At 42.2% G+C, this 16,923-nt stretch overlaps 2 protein-coding genes across 3 annotated transcripts in view; one reads left to right on the top strand and one right to left on the bottom strand.

Annotated features, from left to right (window-relative positions):
• Positions 1-925: 925 nt before the first annotated feature.
• PSMG2 (proteasome assembly chaperone 2) lies at positions 926-12,157 on the bottom strand. 2 transcript variants are annotated; one of them, XM_060244038.1, is made up of 7 exons: positions 11,862-12,157; positions 10,219-10,390; positions 6,953-7,011; positions 4,742-4,860; positions 3,693-3,866; positions 2,388-2,508; positions 926-1,209 (listed from the first exon to the last, which is right to left on the bottom strand). In XM_060244038.1, the coding sequence occupies exons 1-7, from the start codon at positions 11,919-11,921 to the stop codon at positions 1,114-1,116; spliced, it is 801 nt and encodes a 266-aa protein (XP_060100021.1). In that variant the 5' UTR covers positions 11,922-12,157; the 3' UTR covers positions 926-1,113. The 2 variants fall into 2 exon arrangements, with proteins under 2 accessions (XP_060100021.1, XP_060100022.1); XM_060244039.1 differs by having other exon boundaries at positions 926-1,206; positions 11,862-11,964.
• The window catches only part of CEP76 (centrosomal protein 76), a 24,189-nt gene continuing 19,350 nt past the window's right edge, over positions 12,085-16,923 (top strand). Inside the window, exons 1-2 of the mRNA XM_060244040.1 lie at positions 12,085-12,501; positions 14,199-14,354. Coding sequence (XP_060100023.1) covers positions 12,439-12,501; positions 14,199-14,354 — 219 coding nt within the window. The 5' untranslated portion in view covers positions 12,085-12,438. The remainder of the gene's footprint in view (positions 12,502-14,198; positions 14,355-16,923) is intronic.

Here is a 16,923-nt window from a genome sequence, read left to right as displayed (position 1 = left end):
CAAAACTTGGTTGCCTGATTGAACAGTGGCACCATTTCTGATTAAACGGGCACCATGTTCTAATTTAGCAATATATCTGAGGAGAAGATGCACATTTAACAATTACTTTTAATTTGCCAGTGCGCTTGTCTCCTGCTGACTGGAACTACATATGGAAATTTGCTACTATTTCTACACATTATTTCAAGCTCCAGGATTTACTGGAATTTTCTAAATATCAAACCCTCTTTTTGCTATATGTTATCAGCCAGCCCAGGTTTTAACGAGGCTTTATTTTAAATTTAAACTCTAAAAAAGTACAGGAGAACTATTACCCGTACCTTCCTCTGAAATAGGCTGAATATCAGATCTGTGCTTAATTTTGGTATAGGACACATTTCAATTATTTATTTACCACCTATAAAGATGCATCAACCCCTAAGCAAACAGGGAATTCCAGTGGAAAATTAGTAGACATAGTAGATCCACCAAACTCTTGTCCAAGATGGATGACAAAGCCCATTGCGTGTTCAAATGCAAAGACTTATGTAGACATCCTTCTCTACAGCGTCTGTTGCATTATATATCCCAAAGACTGATACTGATGAAGAGTATTCAGTTTCAATAAGAAGGTTTCTCTATAATTAGAGGAAAGTGTGGATGCAAGACTGCATGGATGAATCTAGCCTGTGGAAATGTCAGAAAAGTCAAGACTGTTGAACTTTACCTTTTTTGCTGGAAGCTGCAGCTGGATGGGAATACCACACCTACAGCTTACACTGTCAAGGAATGGGTGGTGGTGGTGGAGGAATACTTTGCAAAGTCAGGGTGTGTAGAGGGATTTATGGATGTTTCCTAGCCAGTATGGCCAAGGCCAGAAAAATTACTTAAATAATTTTTACAAGTCTGAAATGTTTAAAATAATTTGAGAGTAGGCAAACCAGAAGCTAGTAAAAGGTCTTCTAAAAAGTTTACTTTATGTGGTGCTTGAAACTTACTGAAGTGTTAGCTTAACTAGATCACAGTAATTACATTTTATACAAGGTTACACAGTGGCAGTTACCACTTACATGAAAATCAAAAACAGAATACTTTGATTTTGTACAGGTTGTCTATAAGTAAAGTCAGCAAGACCTAAAACAATGCAGGTGGAAGGCCACTGCCAAAGAGGAGTTTCCAGGAACTTGGCGTTTTCCATTTGGAAGATTTAGCAGGAGAATTGCCACTCTGCTGAATTCAGAAAATAAAAGTCACAACAAAATATTGCATTAATACAATTGCATTAACCCTACAATATGCCTTTGTTGACATTCTACAGTTCAGTTAGGAAACTGTTGTTAGCTGCATTCTACTATCCATAAACTAGCTGCAGACTGGGGTCTGGGCCAGTGAAGTTTTACATTGACCGATTTCGCACTCAGCTTACCCCGCAGTCATGTTCCTCTTCTCTGAGCAGCATCCGTCGGATTTCCCACTATCTGAACTGGAGTTACAGGAAGTGTTGTGGCTTTCGTGCAGCAAACAGAAACTGGTTTTTAGCAGTTTCCATTTGCTGTGTGAAAGCCGCGACGCTTCCTATAACTTCGACACAGATAGTAGGAAATCTGACGGACGCTGCACAGAGAAGAGGAGCATGACCATGGGGTAAGCTGAATGCGAAATCGGTCACTGTATTCTAGGGAAGGAAAGTAAGGAGTGAGTGACAACTTTCTCTTAATGATTGCTTGTCCACCTCACAATAGAGAGCAACAGTAAATTTATATACCACTTTTCAATTTAAAAATCATCAGAGCGGCTAACAAAACTACACATCTAAACCAATTAAGCAATAGCTGTGATTTTAGCCATAAATGCAGCTGATGAAAACCAAAAGTGGAGTCTAAGAATCCAGGTCAGTTCCTCATAGAAACTGAATATGTATTCTAGAACCTCAGAATCTTCTGCAATGCACAGAGGTTCTGTAGCAAACAGAAACAAAAAGTTTTCCCTGAAAAACGAGGATTGAAAACCACTAGATGGCTCAAACTGACCTCTCTTTGTTCAGAGAGCACAACTTTTACTGTGTCTGTGCATTCCTTCCTATCCCCCTCACTTCCCTCACGTGTGGAATATGAACAAAGATTTCCTGGTTTCAGAAATCTTAAACTAGTTTTATCATGATGTCCAGATAACAGTGCCTTGATAAATGGGAGACTGTTTCTTTCCTACAAATCAGGGTTACTGCTAGATATTGCAGCATCATGACAATGTAGCTAGCTTGAAGACTTCTGAATCCAAGAAGTCTTTGATCATGCTCCATGCAAGAGAAGCAATGGGCAGCTGGAAGGAGTGTATAAGCACAACAAAAGGCAGTCCTAAAACTAAAAGCCTACTATGTTTCTTCTTGAGTTTAGAAGACAAAAACTTACTTGGTTTGTGGTTATTTGAAGCCATTCATTAAGATAATCAGCAAGAACAAGTGCATCTGGGATATTGTCCCCCTCTGAGCAAAACTTCAGCAAAACCACCATTTGAATTCCTTCTGAACAACTAGAATAAAAAATAGAGCCTATGTAATAATTAATTCCTTATAAGCACTACTGATTTAATTTGCAAGCATACAAATAATGATTCCAGGTGTAAACAAGAAAATAAATCTAATTATTGAAGCATTTTCCTTTCACAACGTATGTGGCTGTGACACAAAGAACCCAGTAAATTTATTCCATTTGTACCTTGCTCTTCAAGTAAGGAACCAAAGACCACCCATTGAGGGAGCTTTACTGCTCAGATGATATTTGAACTGCATCACTTCCATCTAATATCACCCTTCACTCCACTACAACAGGCTGGTTTGCAGAGGCAACCAAGGTATCTGATGGAGGTCTACAGTTGCCAACCTCCAAGTGGTGGCTGGAGACTCCCACTATTGCAACTGATCTCCAGGTGCCAGAGATCAGTTCACCTGAAGAAAATGGCTGCTTTGGAAGGTGGACGCTAAGGTATTATACAAAATTGAAGTCCCTCCTCCTCAGGCTCCACCTCCAAAATCTCCAGATATTTCTCAACCCAGACCTGGCAATTCTATGGAGGCCTAAGTTTGGTAACTCTCAATATGAAATTAAAGTCTACGTGAAGATCATGAGAGATGGGGCAATCACCTATAGAAGGCAGGACACAACAGTGGCAGGAATAGCGGTTCCAAAAGCCATAATGAAGATCAAAATATGTTTGGAGATTTGATTGAGTCCAAGGACAGAAGTAGGGGACAAAAGACATCAGGAAGACAATTAAGAAGGTCCTTAAGTTAAAAGAGTTATTATGCCAAAGTTCCTTTATTTTTGAGCCACCCAGTTTGAATGGCCAGAAGAATACACCAATGAGTAGCTCACCAAACAGGTTTGAAATGCTAAAGTTTGGGCTGCAAAGTAATATCAGCACATATTACTGAAATGTTAGGTGAGACGAAGTGAGAACATTCCAATCAAATGACTGGGAAGCTTAACAATAGTTCAATTTCTTAAATATTGTTAAAGCACATTATGGAAATAAATAGGGGAAAAGAATCCCCCAGCTGTTCAATAAAAGTTTTTTACTAAACCAGCCTCACAGAGACTAGAGAGTTCATGCCAAAGTAACTTGAGGAAACATGGCAATCTGCACATATTAAATACAGAACACCCCATTGCTATTTTATACACATCTCAGTAATAATCAGTTACTTCCTCACCAACCTTTCAGTGAACAAGAGTTTTGTGATGCCACCTCCTGGAATGTGGAACACTTTCTCATCATCATTTTCTTCAGGGAAAGCTGACACTTTCTCCAGTTCTCTCCAGTTCAATCTTTGTATTAGATCTCGAACTGTTTTCTGAACAGCAGGTGAAAGCAAATATCGCAGTGAAGTCCTGTCAACAAACCAAAAGACAAATGCATAAAAGAGCAAAAAGTCAAGTTGCAACAGACTTCAAACCTACTCTGTCTGTAGTAGTAGAAAAGAGCAAGAGCCAGTAGCACCTTAAAGACTAACAAAATTTGTGGCAATGTATGACCTTTCCTGAGTTTCCTGAGAAGTGATTCAGGAAAGGTCATATCCTGCCACAAATTTTGTTAGTCTTTAAGGTGTTACTGGACTGTTGACTTTTTAGTTTTATCAGTAACTCTGGTTGCCATTTTACTGTCACACAATGAACAAAAGCAGCAAAAAGCAATTGCATTGACACAGTACTTGATCTAAATCCACACACACAAAACCCATTATATGACAAAAACAGACATCATTTTCCCACTACTAAATAGCTGGCAACATGCACACAGATAAGGGAAAGCTATACTAACTGGAATGCTTTAAAAACAGAAATATTTATGTTAATTCAATTACTACAAAAATCCAATCCCAGGAATCAACTTTTAAGGACTGCTGGTGATAGGGGAACAAGGAAGAGAATTCGCATACATCAGCACTTCCACTGATGGATCACTCGATCCAGGCTACTGCCTGGTATCTGTATGTGGCTACTGAAGTTAAGGAAAAGACCCAGTATGTAATTCAAACCTAGATTATAGGAATAACATCCCCTTCCCCCCAAATACAAAGGTAAGAGTTGAATATATTCCACAACAGAAAATTTTATCATAGTTTTCCAGTGTTTAGATTGGTTTTTTTAGTATGACGCATTTTGGGCAACTTGTGCCAGGAAAAGTGATCAAGCACCAATACCCATTAAGTTCTTTGTTGTCTGTGCAAGCAGATCCATTAATCACATAATGCACGTAGACCTACGTGTGAAGCTGATGATCATTACGCTGGTAAGCATGACTGCTGGACAAAAGAACAATTCTGGCAAAGCTGCAGCCTTTCACCCAGGACAGCAACGCATCACAGAAGTGCCTATATTTATTCTTCATATGAAGAGGAGGAAAATAACCAATTATTAATTTTGGGATTGTTATTAATTAGTTTGGGATTGTTAGACTTACATATATATACATACATAGACCTTTATTGGCATATCAACAATCACAAAATCATAATCACACAATCACAATAATCATAGTATATATTATTATATGTTCTCCAAGCTATTTGTTCTAATGTCTTTTAGCACATGAGAATATTTTGACTGAAAAATCACTGCATCAAAGTCTTGTCAAAATTTTGGAAAATGTTGGGTAAGCCAGTACAGCAATCAGCAGTTATTTTGTTTAAAAGAATTGTTACTTTGTCTAAATGAATTGTTCTCATATTCCACTAAGCAAAGAATTTTTGAAGTAACGTATTTTTCGGTCCATAAGACGCTTCAGACCATAGGACGCACCTTCCTTCTGGGGGGCGATCCGCTGCCTCCGCCTCCGATCCCGGCGCTTCCCCTGCACCTGCCTGCCTGGCTCCAGCTCTGCTTCCAGCAAGCGCTGGGATCGCTCCATGCTGCCCCCACCGCAAACCCAGCACTTCGTGAGCACCGGCTGCGGAGGGGGCAGCGTGCTTCCTCTGTGCCTGTCTGCCTGGCTCCAGCTCTGACGCTTACAGCAAGCGCCAGGATCGCTCCCTCCGCCCTCCGATCCCAGCGCTTGCTTTAAGCATCAGAGCTGGAGCCAGGCAGACAGGCACGGAGGATGCACGCCGCCCCCTCCACAGCCGGCGCTCGCGAAGCACTGGGTTTGTGGAGGGGACAGGTGCTTCCTCTGTGCCTGTCTGCCTGGCTCCAGCTCTGATGCTTAAAGCAAGCGCCGGGATCGGAGGGCGCGATCCTGGCGCTTGCTGTAAGCGTCAGAGCTGGAGCCAGGCAGACAGGCACGGAGGAAGCACGCTGCCCCCTCCGCAGCCGGCGCTCACGAAGAGCTGGGTTTGCAGTGGGGGCAGCGTGGAGCGATCCCAGCACTTGCTGGAAGCAGAGCTGGAGCCAGGCAAGCAGGCGCGGGGGAAGCGCCGGGATCGGAGGCTGAGGCAGCGGATCGCCCCCCAGGAGGAAGGTGCGTCCTATGGTCCGAAGCGTCTTATGGACCGAAAAATACGGTAAGTTATTGTAAAATTAGGAATACAACAGGCTCCAGAAAGATGCTCTGGGTGAGTGCCCCCTCGCCTTCCCATCCACCAACCCAAGTCACTCACTCTACCCACCCTTGGTTTCTTCCCACCTCCATCCTAATACCCTCCACCCCCAACCACCTCTTCCTCTCAACTACCCACGCACCCCTGGTGTATCACTACCCCCCACTGTGACATTCAGTCAACCACACCCTTGCTGCAATCCCGCCCATCCCGTAGCTGAAACAGATGCTGACTCTCCCCCCTCCCGCCGCCACATGTGTGTGTTGGCCCTGTGTCTGTGGTGGCTGAAAGAGGCCCAGAATGGAGATAAGGAAGAATAATTACGGGGAGTGTGGGGGCGGGGAATGATGACAGTCACACAGACACTGAAGCTCAGCATTCCTTTTGTTTGCAGTGCATTTTTGCCACCTTTTCCCGTCATATTCAGCCTTGTGGTGTTTAGCATCCGTTTGAGCTTGTGGCATGATCTGAGGTGTTTTGCCTGGCTTGGATGCGTTATGGTATACCTAAAGCAGGGATGGCCAAACTGTGGCTTGGCAGTCACATGTGGCTTTTCCACACAAAGCCCCCATTTCCCCATTGGCTGGCCTGGAGAAGGCATTTGTCTCTTTAAATCACATCTCCAACCCAAGCCAGCTGAGGGCTTGGATAATGCATTTAAAGTTAAAGTTGCTTTATTTCCACCTCTCCCTCCCTCTCCTCATCTATTTGCCTGCCTGCCTGCCTACCTCCCTCCCTTCCTTGCAGCTTTTGAATATATGATGTTCATGTCTTGTGGCTCTCAAACATCTGACATTATTCTGCGTGGCTCTAATGTTATCTACAGTTAATAAAAACTGTCCTATGAACGACAAATCACTTTATGTCAGGATATGGTATTATTCTATATAATGTTGCACTAAGAATTATAATAATTCAAATACTTCCAGTGGAGATACACACCTTTATGAATGGTGATCTGATCTGTAGAACCACTAGCTCTTTAGAAGGCACTGCATACACTATGGGAAGAAATAGCATACACAGTATAAGAAATCACATATCCAGTCACATTTAATTAACCATCAATTAGTCTTTATTGCATTAACAAAAAAAAGCCCATATCAACAATGCATGATAAGATACAGATTCCACCAAGATAAAAATTTTAAAAGGGGGGAAATGTGTGTATTTAATTAACAAAGCTTCATAGGATTCTGCAAGTTGAAGCTGACTACCAATAAAACGGAAAGCCACAATGCAATAGAAAGTTTAAAGGTGCACCGTCCAAAAGCCTCAGCCAATCACTTTCATATGGTGGACTAGACTGGAATTTGGGGGGGGGGGAGGAGTTTGGCATTTTAACTGCTGGCCAAATAACAATTGAAGGTTGTCAGATTTTGGTGGAAGAAGAAGTTAAGCAGGCAGTCAATTTGGGACTTTAGGTATTTTGAAGACAGGTAGTGTTTGGATGTAGTTCCTGTCAAAAACAGTTAAAAGCCTTTCTCCTGCATATTAAAAGTCTGAATCAGTGAGACAAAAAATTTGTTTTATAACTGTTATGTTTCCTCAGGCCCCAGTAGGGTGTGTGCGCTCAGTATAAACCAAGCCAAAAAATACTTGATAAATACCTTATTGGGTACTGATAAATACCTTATTAAGTATTTTCCCAGACAGTTACTGGGAAATAGCAACTTAAAAAATCTTGAAAATATTCATGATTTTTCAAGACCACCAAATAGCTACAGTTAAAGGGCATTTAAAGGGCTCTCAGTCCCTTTAAATGCCTTGGAGAGAGGACTCTCAGCTTAGAGAAGACATTTAAAGGGACTGCAAGCCCTTTAATGTTCACTTAGCATGAAGTCGCACAGCTTGGAGCAGGCATTTAAAGGGACCACAGTCCATTTAAATACCTTCCCCCCCTCCATCAGAACCAATAGAGGATGGTGGCTCCTTCTTCTGGCGCCCACAGAATTGGACCCCTGGTCCAATCTCTTTGAAACGTGGGTAGAGGGGTTAGGAGAGACCAGCAGCTATGCTGCAAATTTGGCACCTCTGCTTCAAAAGCAGCGCCCCCCCACCCCGCAAGCCCCAGATACTCCAGATTAATTCTCCCTTATATCTTAAGTAGACCACTTACTATAATGGTCCCCATAGGATAGGGGTGGCCAAACTGTGGCTTGGGAGCCACATGCAGCCCTTTCACACATATTCTGCAACTCCCAGAGGTTGAGGAGGAACTTAATGCAGACTTATTCTCAAGCAAGCATGCTTAACATTGGGACCTCACTCAGCATCTTAGCACCGACCCATAGGTTGGTGTTTATTTCTGCCATATGTGAACCAGGAAAGGAGGGAGCAGGCTTGCAAGCTCTTCTCCACCACCACAGAGGTCACCTGGAAACCTAGAGCAGGGAAAGAGAGCACAAGAGCCAAGGGAGCTTCCAGACGGAGGGACAGAATTAAGGAGGATTCCCCCTTAATTTCATAACTCTTGTAGGAGTTGTATTTACTAACCTTGGTATTACGGCAAAGATATAGAGATATACAATGATGCAAATAATGGTCAGTGATTTATATGGTACATGTGTTTCCTTCTCCCACTGGTGCCAAAACATAATTTCCTAACCTTTCCCTATGCTGGTTTTATGGAGGCTATTATTCCCAGCTTTTGTTTTTTTAAAAAGTCTCCTATCATAGTCATGTTGTAAAGGGCATACATATGTATTTTATCTTTCTGTGCAAAGAAAGTATTAAGAGTGTTAATAAAGACATGTGTGTAATATTTGCTCTCAAACATCTGACATATATTCTATGTGGCTTTTATGCTAAACAAGTTTGGCCACTCCTGCCATAGGGTATAATGGAGCTGGAAAAAATTGGCAACCCTGAATATTTCCCAAATCCAAATACCATACAAGATTTGGGAATATTGGGAAATACCGATAGTTTTCAGGTTCAGTATACCCAACCCCGCCCCCCCCCAAAAAAAATTTCCCCACACCCCTAGGCTCCAGCTCTCCAGTAACTTGGTTCCTGTAATACTGAGAGGGGCAGAGAAAAATTAAAACTAACAAACAATCAAGTCATGCATACCACTGAAATAAACTTGTTTCTTAGGCGTCATCAATCCTACTATATGATTCCTTAAAGCTTATAGCACCCTTAAAATAGGCTATGTGAATGCTGAGCTGCACCTTGAGTCCAAGCACTGCCTTCACTGAGATCTAGAAGACTAAGCAGTCAAAAAAACCTCAATTATCAAATTAAGGGTATTTTAAAAACCAGACAATTGTAAAATGTGAAATTTAATCCCATAGTTTCAAAGTCTGGAGATGAATGTCGTCACACATTGACGAGGCAGTTATGACTGCAATGCATATTGACATCTGACATTGAACAGAAATACAGTGGTCAGATATTTATTTGATGTTTAACATACAGTACCTAATAAAGTTCAACAGCAAGGGCTCAGGAAACACCAGGTAATGTTATTTCATGTGTTTTTAAAAATAAAATAAATTTTCACAGATAAAGATTTCTGTGCCTTTCCCATGTTGTTGTTTGGATCTCAAATGTTTGCATTTTCTCGCTTAGCCCATGCAAATAACTGTCCACTATAATCAGACAGTACAATTGGATTGAACACAAAGTATGTGTTCATTATGTCCCAGATTTTCTGTGGTTACGGAATAGAAGAAGAATCCACTTTGACCACTCAAAAGTGTCATGCAGGAGGTTATAGGATCTGTGTAAGCAAAAGCTATGCAAGACTGCTGGAAAAGTTAGCTGGATCTACCTCACTGACAATGCAATCCTAAGAATACTTTCTTGGGAGCAAAACCCATTCAACAGACCTGAGCAGGATGGCATTGCGCAAGCCAGTTTAGAAGTCTGAGAGTAACCTGAGCATTTCATAGACAGAGCTGTGTGAAGGAGTCATGTCAGAACAAATGCATTCACAGTTATTGATGCTTCCTGATAGAATTGTAAGCATCATGACTGTCCCTGTATTCACAAAGATTGCAACTAGAAAGCAACTACTAAAAACAAGGAATTTCCAGGTCAGATACTTCTTCCCTATCAGGACTAACTCTAATAGGAAAATGTTCAGATTCTTGAATTAGGCCTAAGAAGTAAATCTCTCTGAATCAAGGACATTATAGATTCACAGCCAGAATCAATATCCAAGAAGAATATCTTGACAAAGATTACTCTTTAACACCTACCTTCAGCATTTATACACAGTTCTGTTGCATTCTCTTCTGTTGTTGCATATGGATTATTTCCAACCATTGGTACAAGGCAATCAGTATAAAAGTAACCAAATTTGGTCATCCCAAGTGTGGAAATGACTAAATCAACAGTCAGCTGACCAACATTTCCCACGGAAACTGCTGGCTGGAATGACATAACACAAACATGAGCATTTTAGAATACCCAAAAGTTTAATTAGCCTTGTTTTGCTTTTGATCAAATAGTCCTGTTATAATGATGTTAATACTGACAATTACTGGTAGATTCAAAAAATACATATTTATAGCACATTTAACTATTACATTTATAATAATTCAAATGTTAACTCTGAGCAATTCATCACAAAATTCACAGCTCTACATCAATGGCTTTTAAAATCATGCTTCAAAGAAATAATGTGCCACTATTTACTTGCATACTGAAAAATAATTATTTCCTTTGTTGGATAAGTATATTAATCCAAGCTGAGAAATGTATCCATATATTTATATCCCCTATGGGGTCCAAAGCTGCTTACAATGTTCTCCCCTTCTCCATTTTATCCTCAAACGATCCTGTAAGGTAGGTTAAGCCAATATGAGTGGCCCAAGGTCACCCCAACAAGCTTCCATCAAAGAGCAGCAATTTGGATTTTTTGTGTACGAGATCAAAGCAGCAATGTTACTTCCTTGAACTGTGATCCTATTGCAGTCACATTCATCTTGCAATCTCCCCACCCCCCCTTGTTAACAGGACATGGGGTACGTTGGGGGAGAGGAAGATGGTCTACAGGATGAAGATACATTGGATCTGTTTAAAATCCTGAACTGACAATATAGTAAGTATACAGTAAGTATTGTCAGTTGAAAATAAATAAATACATAATTTGTAAACGTATTTAAAAGTCTACTGTGAAAGTCTGTGTGTTGCTTGTGAGGAAGCTTCATTTCTCTAATAGATGGAGTAAGAGAAAATATTAAATGACTACTTTTCTTTCTCATCATTTTTGTATTAGTACAGCATTTTCACTAATATTAGCAGGGAATGCTTGTAAGACAGCCATTAGCTATGTAACGGGTTTTTCAGTGGGATCAATGGCTTTTAAAATCATGCTTCAATAATTCTTTATTTAATATATTCTCCAGCTACAAAGCAGAGTCAAGATCAGACCTGTATTACCCAGCCCCAGGAGCAGCTAAATACATAATAACAGACCTACGTGTCAGGTTACAGACTTGGCCTTTCAAGCTCACATTGGAACTTCAACGCCTCAGTCTTATTACTTCCTTCACGCCAAGAAATTAATCTCTCTAAAGCAGCAATGCAACTTTGCGCTTTCTTAGAAGCGGGTTCAGTGCAGCTTACAACCGGCAAGAGATCCAGCCTCAAAGCGGTAATTAACCATCGCCATTGTCACAAAAGTTGAAATCTTCCTTCACACCCACACACCCGGTCACCCTGCTCGTTTGTCCAAGCGCCTGCGCTTCTCGCCTCTCCCTCTTTAGTGAACGACTGACAAGCACGTGTGGGGCGGTGCAGAGCGCCGGAGAGCCGCGCGTTCTACGCCGCTCGCTTGTTGTCTGGGCAATGGCCGGCGTTCTAGCGATGACGCGCGAATGTCAGGGCCGTTTATTACCATAAGGAGCGTGAAGCCTTGGAATTCAGGGCGCGCGGAGCCATCGCACGAGATGAACATCCCGGCAACGATGGACAGGCGAAGACGCGAGCCTAGCAAAGCAAGAGAAAGGTCGCGCCCTTCCCCCTCCACAGGGGTCCTTTTTCTCGAACCGGCAAAAGACGGCACTTGGGAAGGCTGTTTACACTGTGCCTGTCACCGTTTTCCTCTTTCATGCAACGAGTTTGTTGCCCTTGTTTTTTAACGAAGCCAGGAGAATACCCTCGAGTTGGGAAAGTTGGCTGCGCTGTTTGCCAGCCGTCTCTCTGGCAGGCCACTGTATATATCAGCCCTGGGGGCTTAAACCAATTGGGGAGGCAGTTGAGCTGGACGCCTAGTGGCCGGCAGTGGGCTAGGCGCTGGTTGGTTGGAGATTGAGCCAATGGGAGCTCAGCAAAAGCTAGGAAGAGATTCAGGCGGGTGACTGAGCGGGAGGCGGCTTAGTATCGGGATCCTGATGTGAAATCTCTGGCTTTGTTTCGGGGAGACTCTAGTTTCTGCCCTGTATAGCAGTAAGTCCAGCACTAGTTCCCGCGCTATGTCGCTGCCTCCAGAGAAAGCCTCTGAACTGAAGCAGATCATTCATCAGCAGCTGACCAAGGTGAGGACAAAACGCTGCCGGGGAGGAGCCTTTTGCCAGCCCCCGAATCAAGCCCAACATCATTCAAGTATCCCAGTATATTGTCAAAAGTTGGTTCCGTGAGTGGAAAGCGATACACGCGGCGCTTAAAGTTGAACATAAGCGGGTTTTTTGCGGAGAGGATTCAGTTGAGTTGGGTCGCGGTATGGTGGGCGGTTGCTGCCTCCCTTCCTTGGTGTTAATGACTCCCGAGGTCGCCCATGATTGTAGCAAAATAATTATAACTAGGCATATGTTCTGCAGAGAGTTATTGGCGCTGCAGTTAAAAGCGATTGTAATGCTCTCTTTTGATCGTTATAATTGTGAAGAAATCTCCTTTGCTAATTATGGCTCACTGCTTTGGTGTCAGCTGCAGCTTGACAGTTTTCAAGGATTGCAGCCTGAGGTCCTGTTGGTAAATTTTAAAGTCCTGTGTTTATAGTTCTGAATAAATTTTCCTAAAAACATATGACTAGTATTTGCAAAATGACCCAAACAAGTTCTTGTGGGCTTCAATTTCATTAATTATTTTCACATAATAAAATCAAGTAAACTTGCAGTAAGCAGGTATTGGAAAGTAAATCATATTTAAGTAACTATTTTGCCTTACTGAAAAAGAGAAACAAATCTTACAAAGGCTAAATGTGCAGATTTTTGTATGCTGAACTTTAATATGATGTGTTCTGAAGCAGTGATGTTGTAGTCCATCAGCACAAAGAAATCTAGGAAATTTGTGTTTCTTACTCATCTCATGTTAGTAGTTAAGTGAGCCTCTTAGTAGATAAGTGTAGATAAGCCTCTTAAATATAAATCATGGGTGTTTCCTACAATATTTGTATAGATGATCTAGTTCATAGAATTGGGTGGTAGAGGTTGCAAGCTACCAAAGTAATAGTGCAGTACCGGTCTGATCCCTGTGAACATTGTGTAGGGGGAATGTATAATATGTGAATTGCATCCCATAACAACACTCACCAATCAGGCAGTAGTATCTAATAATGCTTGTTTGAGTAGTACACACAGGTGAAGTCAACCACCATCGGTCAATGTGACCAGTAGGGAACAACAGAGCAATGATTTGTAAAAAAAAAAATAATTATGAACAGGTTATTCAGTATTGTTGAGTTGCTACTAGTTAACATTGACTGTTGAGACTCCATGTGATGTAGTGGTTTAAGAGTGTCAGACTAGGATCTGGGTGACACAGATTTGAATTCCCACTCATGCCATGAAAGCTATCTTGGGGACCATGGTAATCTAACCTACCTCACAGAGGATAAAATGCAGGAAGGGAGAACAATATAAGCTGTTTTCCATTGCCTTTAAAGTCCCAAATGCCTGTTCTGAAACAAAAGTGTTTGTAGCTAACAGAAAATGAGAACTGCATTCTGGAAACAAAATTGTATATTCCTTATGAGAACATAATATTCTCTGAAAGCATTTTTATGGAAATAGTGTTAATTTATTACTGATAGAATGGTAGTTTTCATTTAAAATATATTAGATTGTGCCACCAAGCTAAGTCTACAATCCAAAACATAGTTATATGAAAGTAAGGGCCATTGAATAAAATGAGATTTACTTCTACATAATTATTCATGTGATTGTAATGCAATACATATGTCTGAATGTCCTTCAGGACATGAACTTAACATGTTAACAGAAGCATTTCTATGTAGATGGATGTCCACAGCAGGATCCGAGAAGTTCTTGCTGAAACAATACATGAAGAACTAGCACCGCAGCATCAACAGTTGTCTGAAGAAGATTTGATAAAAGCCCTAATACGGCGAGGTATAATTGATGATGTTGTGAATGAACTCAATTTCATGACTGTGAGTATATGTTGGAAAAAATTAACAGTTTGATCCTGGGTAGTCACTCTAGTTGATTTTCTGTGAGTGAAGACCTGAGTTGTATGATATGGTAAATGATATTTTTGGCGCAATGTAAATGTGATACAGTCAGTTGTAATTGGTTTTGTTGTGATGCAGATTAACATGTAAATTGTGCTATTACAGTTCTTTGTAAAAATGTTTTAGATGCTCTGTTAAACCAGTAGTAGGGTAATGGGTGCTTAGATCAATCCTCCTCAGGTCTGTTCAGTGGGGTTTATGCCCAGGAAACTGTTTTTAGGATTTCACTGTTCAAAAGCTTCTGAGTTAGAAGTCTTAGAGCTGTTTTGTGTATACAATCTACAGTGTATCTAGAGCAGGTGTGGCCAAACTGTGGCTCGGGAGACACATGTGGCTCTTTCACACATATTATGCAGCTCCTGGAGGTCAAAGATGAATTTAGTGCAGACTTAATCTCAAATCTTCCCTAAGCTGGTTTTATGGAGACTGTTATTCCCAACTTTTGTTCTTTAAAAAGTCTTCTTCTAACATGGTCATGTTATATAGTGCATACATATGTATTTTATCTTTCTGTGCAAAGAAAGTATTAAGAGTTTTCATAAAGACATGTGTGTAATATTTGTTCATGTCTTGCAGCTCTCAAATTACTGATGTGTATTCTGTGTGACTCTTAGGTTAAGCAAGTTTGGCCACCCCTGATCTAGAGCCTTCTAGTGACTGGGCCTGTATTGTGGAAAGTAGCCTTTGGGGGAATGTTTTGGAAGACAAGGAACCTAGGTACCAAAAATGCGTAAAAGTATTTTTAGTATTTCACTTCAAGATATCCTAAACAGCTAAGCCTAAATAAAATCGTGGCTATGGATTACCAGGCGGAGAATGGGCAATGTGCAATTTGGACTCACACTCTAATGACTGACGAACAGCCTGACCACAAATAGAAATCATTATAATTCACTGTTAATTAATTTATTAGGAAATTTTATTCAATCAATTGCTAATTAGATTTTATAATATATATATTATATATATATTGGAAAGTATTTATATTTGATTCTTAGCTTATTAATAAGGACGGGGTGGGAGGGACGATATTTTTAATAATGCTGGGAAAAATAAATTTATAGAGATTTTGTAACAATTGACTGAAACGGATTGGGGAGGGCAACTAAATTAATTAATTTAAGATATAGGAAGTGGGTCTAGCGGTTGGAGTCGGAGGGGTTGGTAAGAGGACAAGCTAAAACGACAGACCGGGAGAGAGTCGGTGACTAAGATCTGAGAACTCTACTTAGTGCAGCTGCGATGGCCGGCCGAGGGATTCCAGTGCTCCTGGGGAGGGGAAGGTATAACGGTGGGAGTAGACAGTTATATAAAGGAAGGAGACAGAGACAAAAAAGGGCTCGGTCACCTTCCAGTCTACTTCCCATCCCAACGGTGGCAGGTAGTGGGACCAAGAGGAATTGCTCGCCTCTGTCATTGGTGTTATGCAACGCCAGGTCCATAAACAACAAGACCGCGACCCTGAGGGAGTTTTTGCTCCAGCAGGACGTGGACCTGGCTTGTGTGACCGAGACCTGGGTGAGGGACGGGGAGACAGTAGCTCTCTCCCAAATGGCCCCCCCGGGATACTCGGTCTTTCACCAATCACGGATCAGCGGGCGGGGGGGAGGAGTGGCGCTACTCATACGGGAGGGTTACTCCTTTTGGGCCCTCCCGGACCCAAAGATTGATGGCATTGAATGTGCCGGTCTGGCGTGGGATGTCGGAGAGGGGTTGGCAGTCTGGTTGGTGTACCGTCCGCCTAACGCACCAACCAGCGCCTTACCATCACTATTGGAGGCAGTGGCGGGCTGGGCGTTGAGGTTCCCGGGGCTTATGGTCCTGGGTGACTTCAACGTCCATGCTGACGACATGGCCTCCACTCAGGCGATGGACCTAGTGTCTTCCATGGCGACACTGGGACTCTCTCAATTTGTCACGACTCCCACGCATCAGGCCGGGCCCACACTAGACCTGATCTTTGCGTCTGGGATTTTGGTGAACGATATCGCAGTAGAAGCAGTACCATGGTCGGATCACCTAGCCCTTAAGGCCCGTGTGGGGACGCCACCCCAACCCTGTATGGGCAGAGAGCCTATTTTGGCTCGCCTTCGGAGCCTGATGGACCCGGAACGGTTCCAAACGGCCCTGAGGGATCCTTGGCCCACTAGCAATTCCCTCGATGGCCTTGTGGAGACCTGGCAAGACCGGCTAACCAGGGCCATCGACGAAATAGCACCCTGGCGCCCTCGGCGCCCTCGTATGAGGCTGGCCCCATGGTACACCTTGGAATTGCGCCAGCTGAAACAAGGGCTCAGACGACTAGAGAGGCAGTGGAGACATACTCGGGACGAAGCAATGAGAACATCCTACAGAACGTTTATGAAGTCTTATGAGATGGCAGTCAAGGCTGCAAAGAAAGACTACTTTGCAACCAAGATTGCATCTGCAAACTCGCGCCCAGCACAATTGTTTAGAATAACCGGGGACCTGATAACATTGCCACAAG

This window comes from Heteronotia binoei, chromosome 7 (genome assembly GCF_032191835.1).
Source record: "Heteronotia binoei isolate CCM8104 ecotype False Entrance Well chromosome 7, APGP_CSIRO_Hbin_v1, whole genome shotgun sequence".
NCBI lineage: Eukaryota > Metazoa > Chordata > Lepidosauria > Squamata > Gekkonidae > Heteronotia > Heteronotia binoei.
Note: the sequence above shows the minus strand (reverse complement) of the source record. Positions and strands in the feature narration are given on the sequence as shown.

Coding starts and splice junctions, on each gene's coding strand:
- PSMG2 (XM_060244038.1), bottom strand. CDS start 11,921: ATGTTCATCTCGTGCGATGGCTCCGCGCGCCCTGAATTCCAAGGCTTC. Junction 7,012..10,218: donor ACTGTGTATAAATGCTGAAG/GTAGGTGTTAAA, acceptor TTCTTCCCATAG/TGTATGCAGTGCCTTCTAAA. Junction 3,867..4,741: donor AATGATCATCAGCTTCACAC/GTAGGTCTACGT, acceptor GTTTGTTGACAG/GACTTCACTGCGATATTTGC.